The sequence below is a fragment of the Mesoplodon densirostris genome, chromosome 9 (genome assembly GCF_025265405.1).
Source record: "Mesoplodon densirostris isolate mMesDen1 chromosome 9, mMesDen1 primary haplotype, whole genome shotgun sequence".
Classification (NCBI taxonomy): Eukaryota; Metazoa; Chordata; class Mammalia; order Artiodactyla; family Ziphiidae; genus Mesoplodon; species Mesoplodon densirostris.
In genome coordinates, this window is record NC_082669.1 from 49,236,815 (window position 1) to 49,242,776 (window position 5,962).

Sequence of the window (5,962 nt, forward strand, 5' to 3'; positions counted from 1 at the left end):
TCATTTATGTTTTACTACTCACTGCATTTTCATAGAATTTTAAGTCTTTCAAATTATTGTGTTATATATATTTACAGACAAAACTCTGATTTAGCAGCAATAACAAAAGCATCCTTGCATTGGTGGGAGTGGTGTTTTCAATTTGGTTAGCTTTCAAAACACCCATGAGTTGTAACAGTAGGAGCATATTAATCTACACAATTTAAACATTAATAGACTAGCATTCATCTTCTTACATTTATATGATTAAAGCCTAAAGTGCACAATTTCTATTTTAATACAAATCAGTGTCTACATGTCTGTTTGGATGATTGGGAGTTTTTGAAATTTATAATTAACATCTAACAACTGCTAGAAAGGTATTATGAGAAAAGAAGGCAAACAATATGAAACATGAAACAGAATGCCACATTATAATAACATCTGTATCCCATGTTTTATCTGGTTTGTGTTAAATGCACTATAGATTAGCGGCTTCTAAAACTTACCTAGGAAGGATACAAATGTGAATCAGTCATGTACATTAAAGAACTGATTAGAATTTATTTTTCCCTAAGAATTTTTTATTGCTTACCTTTAATTAAACAATAATGGAAAACTAAGCTGTTTTACAGTAAAATTTTCTATTTGTAAAGATAAGAAATAAGCATAATTATAAAACATAAAGAAAGAAATTCAGTTATACTGAAGAATGAGAAAATAATTTTCAGTTCAGTCTATAGATACGTTTTTATAAATAATTTTTCAGACTATATATACTTTTTATAAATCATACATATATGTTATCTTCATACACCATACCCATACATCATTTTTCAGACTCTAACTCCATATATATACCATACCCATAAATACATTGACACAGACATTTGGGAACAAACAAATGAAAAGAATTTCATTTGATTTACAGAATGGTGTTTTGAGGTTTTTTAAACACTTAGGAGAATTTTCTGTGGTTCATCTGGCATTTTGGCTGTGGTTATTAAGACTTAGACTTACAGCAATAATTTAATTACATTTGATTAAAGTGCTGTGTTTATCTTTGACTGACTAATAGGATCACAAAATATTGATGTGTCCAACTTGACCTTAGTGATCCAAATCAATTATTCCAGCTATATTTCTTTGTAGTCATTTCATTAATGGCCTTGCTGAGGTACCCCCATTTTCTGAGAGTAGACCCAGCTTTGCTCAAATGACTCACTATGCTACTGCTTATTGAATTAGTTTAAAAAAATCCTGCTCTCTGTTTTTTTTTTTTTTTTTTTTTTGCCGTATGCAGGCCTCTCACTGCTGTGGCCTCTCCCGTTGTGGAGCACAGGCTCCGGACGCGCAGGCTCAGCGGCCATGGCTCACGGGCCCAGCCGCTCTGCGTCATGTGGGATCCTCCTGGACCGGGGCACGAACCCGTGTCCCTTGCATCGGCAGGCGGACTCTCAACCACTGCACCACCAGAGAAGCCCCCTGCTCTCTTTTAAAGAGTATTCAGACTGAAGACAAAGCTGCTCTTATTGTGGCTTGGCTCTCATTCCTGTGCAAAGGTACATCAGTTCTGTTAAATGTAACACACTGAGTGAGTGCATGGAGAAGATCTGGCCTAGATAGCTGCTCTCTTTTCATCCTAAGTCTTCCGGGTCTGAACTTTAGAGCCCTGGTTTTAAAATGAGGCTCTAAGTCCAAAGCGGAGGAAACTTAAAGAATATTTGCTTTCCCCTCCATTCTCCGCAGTTTCAAACTAATTAAAAATACCAGAATACTATGATATACATTTATGCTACCCTCCTTGTTGAAGGCAAAGATGGAGTTAATAGGGCATAATTAATCAACCATTTTATTTAACTATTTCTTAGTGTGCATTTCTATGTCTCCTCTCTCAACTCAAAAAGAAAGTATTTAAATGTATACTTTGCTTGTACATAATTTTCTATTCTTTTTCTCATGTGCATCTTTTCCCCTTATGGCAGTTGTTAGCAGCTATAGTCCAGACACCTTGAGTTGAACATCACTTGAGAGAGTTCTTGGGTAAATGAGAATTTAATCACTTTTCACACCCTTTTTACTAGCAAGGGAACCAATAAGGTTAGGAGGAATGGTTGGGGAGTTTTGCTTTACTGAAGCTGCCACTTAGATTCATAGAAGTTTGAGTAATAAGCATTACTGAAAAACATTGCTTTGGCCACTTTAGATATTTTTTTAAAATCCTGACAAAAAGAGTAGGGAGTGATAATGGAAGTATGCTTGATTAGCAAAATTTAAGGTAATGTATCACTAACACTGTTATTCTCTATTCTTCCAGAGGTTCTTTATAAATATACAAGCAAATATAAATATCTTTTTATTATCTTCCTTCAAAGAAATCATGTTATAACATTACTCTGTGTGTTATGTTTTAAAAGTTTTACATGTATTTTAAAAAACAGCATGTGTATATTTGAATACTAGATTAATTTTTTTTTTCAGGCAAGGCTTTATTGGGGCCCCTGCTACAACAGGGGGCAGTGAGAAAAAACAACAGTTTCCCTTGCTTGCCCGCTCACTGAGGGGGGCCGAGCTTGTTCTTTATATGGGATGAGGGTAGGGGTGTGTCCAGGGGTTGGGCCTGAGGGGTGGTTTAGGTCGTTTGCCCACCCCTCCAGTGGTGTTGTGGGCAGGGGGCATGCTCAGTACCCTGCTTTTGGTCCTGGCTCTTCAGAAGGGGCAGTCGAGTTATTTCTGGGTTTTTGTATCTTTTGGTCCAGAATTTGCCCCAACTGTGTATGCACAAAGTTATTTTTAGTCCTGTATAGTTTCTTTGTATTTTGTTGTTTGAAGAGACGTGTGTCCAGGTGCAAGCATTGCAGCACTGCAGCAAAGGGTCCTAGGTCCCAGCCTGTCTCATTCCCCCCTGAGAGACTCTACACCCTTATTCTTAAGGGGTAAGAGGCCAAAGGTGTCTTCTTCTGAACTTCTTCCTGCTGGATAGGGGCCGCAGACCCTAGCCTACCCCAGAGGTGTAGAAGTCCCTCACTGACTGTTACAAGGAGCTGTAAGGACCTGGGCCACTTTCTGCTGGAATGGGCTGAATTCCTTGAGCCATCATGAGCCTTACTTCAAACTGTTGGAGCCTAAAAGACACAAACTTAACCAAAAGGTTGAACAAACAAGGGCTAAAAAGGAGAAGAACAATAGCCATTAAAGGGCCTAGAAAGGAAAGGAAGCAGATTAGCTTTGGGCTTCCTTAACTGTTGACCAGACAAGGGAGGCGGTATCGCCCCTGCCAAGATTTTGAAGCCACTCTGCCTGGGTGTATATTTCCTTTTTTTTTTTTTTAATGTTTATTCATTTTAATTTTGCCTTTAAAAAATTTTTGAAGCCAATATATTGTGTTTTCCATGTCTGAAACGTATTTCCTTAATATTAACTTTTACCTGTCTTGTCGCATTGATCCGAGTGTAGCAGTGTAGTAGTAGTTGTCACGCAAACTCTACCTTGTTCTGCCAGAAGGTAGTGAAGGGCCAGACGATTGTCAATATCCACATCAACCCACTACATCATTTTACTTATCTGTCAATGGTGCCTGTCTTTTTTTTTTTTTTTTTTTTTTTTGCGGTATGCGGGCCTCTCACTGTTGTGGCCTCCCCCGTTGCGGAGCACAGGCTCCGGACGCGCAGGCTCAGCGGCCATGGCTCACGGGCCCAGCCGCTCCGCGGCATATGGGATCCTCCCAGACCGGGGCACGAACCCGTATCCCCTGCATCGGCAGGCGGACTCTCAACCACTTGCGCCACCAGGGAGGCCCGGTGCCTGTCTTTTGAATAGGTAGCTCAGATATTCCACTGGCTCACAGGTGACCTGTGGGGTTTCTGGAGGTAAAAGCTTTAGTCTGGACAAATGCACCCAAAGAGATATCCCTTGCAGTTTGACAGCAGTGGGGGTGGTTAAAATTACTTTATAGGGGCCCTTCCATTTTGGCAATAGTTGGTCTTGGGGGGACCCTTCTTTCCAGGTTTTAAGAAGAACTTGGTCCCCGGGGTTTATTTGTGAAGGAACTGCTCCTTCCTCCGTAGTCTTAGTGGGAGCTGGCAGTGCCTTGTGGGCACAGTCCTGGATTGCCTTCTGAACTTGTCCTAGATTAAGAATATATCTCAGGGCCTGGTTCACTCCCTCATTCAGTACAATGTCAGTAGTAAGAAAAGGCCTCGCATAGGTCATTTCAAATGGGCTAAGTCTCAGACCACTCCTGTGGGCTACACGGACCCTGAGGAGTGCAATAGGAAGCAAGTTGGTACAGGGTTCATGAGTTTCTTGGTAGAGCTTTGCTAAGGTTTTCTTTAAAGTATGGTTCATTTTCTCTACCTTCCCTGAGGGCTGGGGGTGCCAAGAGGTGTGTAGCTTGTAGTCTATCCTTAGAGCCATTGTGAGCCCCTGTGTGATTTTGGCTATATAAGAGGGTCTGTTATTGCTCTGGGGGGACTTTGGAAGTCCAAACCAAGGAATTATTTCTTTTAAAAGGGACTTACAGGCTTCCATAGCCCTTTCAGATTGGGTGGGGAAGGCTTCAACCTATCCTGTGAAAGTATGAACAAACACCAGAAGATATTTATATCCTAATCCTAATTGGTGGCATTTGGGTGAAATCTAACTGCCAGTCTTCCCGTAGAGCACCAGCTCAAATTTGGACAAGTCCTTTATCCTATTCATTCATGAGAGGTCAGGGATGGCACTAGGAGTCCTAACCCAAAAGCTGGGACCAGATCAGAGACCAGTGGCTTACTTTTCAAAACAACTGGACTTAGTGGCCCTGGGATGGCCAAGCTGCCTGTGGGGAGTAGCAGCCACAGCCCTGTTGGTTAATGAGGCTTCCAAGCTCACCTAGGGACAACACTTAGATGTGTTAACCCCTCATCAGGTACAATCTGTGCTGGAAGTCAGAGGACATCATTGGTTGACTGGAAGAAAGTTAACAAGATATCAAGCCCTCCTAATGGACACCCCCAACATTACCTTAAAGGGGTGCCAAACCCTGAACCCAGCAACTCTGCTTCCGGCAGTCGAGAGCGGAGACATTGCGTCATTGTATAGAGACCATAGAACAAACTTACTCCAGCAGGTCTGATCTTCTAGATGAACCTCCTGACAGCTCTGGGGTCAACTGGTTTACTGATGGGAGCAGTTTTGTACAAATGGGAACCCGAAAGGTGGGGTATGCCATAGTTAGTCTAGGTGAAGTCATAAAAGCCAAGGCCCTGCCACCCCAGACGTCAGCCCAGAAGGCTGAACTAATTGCATTAATGAGAGCTTTGCAATTAGGGAAGGATAGGCAATTAAATACTTTTACTGACTCTAAATATGGGTTCCACGTGCTACATGCTCATGCTGCCATTTGGAAAGAAAGAGGAATGTTAACTGCTAAAAATTCCCCCATAAAACATAAAGATTTGATTCTGGCTCTTTTAGAAGCAGTGCAGCTTCTGACCCAGGTAGCAGTAATCCCCTGTAGGGGCCATCAGAGGGATGGATCTTTTGTGAGCCAAGGGAACAGCAAAGCTGATCAAATTGCAAAACAGGCAGTTCAATTGCAGGAACCTGAACAAGTTATGGCTCTAGTGATTGGCCCCCCTGAACTCCCTAGCCTTCCCCAGTATTCCCCACAGGAACTAGATTAAGTTTTGATTGCTAACAGAATGATTCCCTATGGTTCAAAATGCAAAAACCCAAAGCTTAATTTTGTGTGTGTGTGTATAAATATATAATTATAAATGTGTAATTTTAAAGTGCTTAGTGATTTGCTAGGCATATTAACAGCTATAAACCTTCGCTTTCCTCCCCAAGAAAATTATGATCTAATTCTGGAAATGAGGTACACATGCCTTTGAAAAGTTAATACTTATGGCAATGTACTGTAACTTTCAAATGTATGTAGAAGACATTACTATGTCTGTAGAACTCATTCTTGTCATTTGACATCAAAACTTCTTTTCAT

At 41.2% G+C, this 5,962-nt stretch overlaps 1 protein-coding gene across 1 annotated transcript; it reads left to right on the top strand.

Moving 5' to 3' along the window:
- Positions 1 to 5,162: 5,162 nt before the first annotated feature.
- Positions 5,163 to 5,645, top strand: LOC132495769 (ribonuclease H-like). Its single transcript, XM_060107710.1, has one exon. It carries the CDS (start codon positions 5,163 to 5,165, stop codon positions 5,643 to 5,645), a length of 483 nt encoding a protein of 160 aa, XP_059963693.1.
- The last annotated feature ends 317 nt before the right edge of the window (positions 5,646 to 5,962 follow it).

Coding starts and splice junctions, on each gene's coding strand:
- LOC132495769 (XM_060107710.1), top strand. CDS start 5,163: ATGGGAACCCGAAAGGTGGGGTATGCCATAGTTAGTCTAGGTGAAGTC.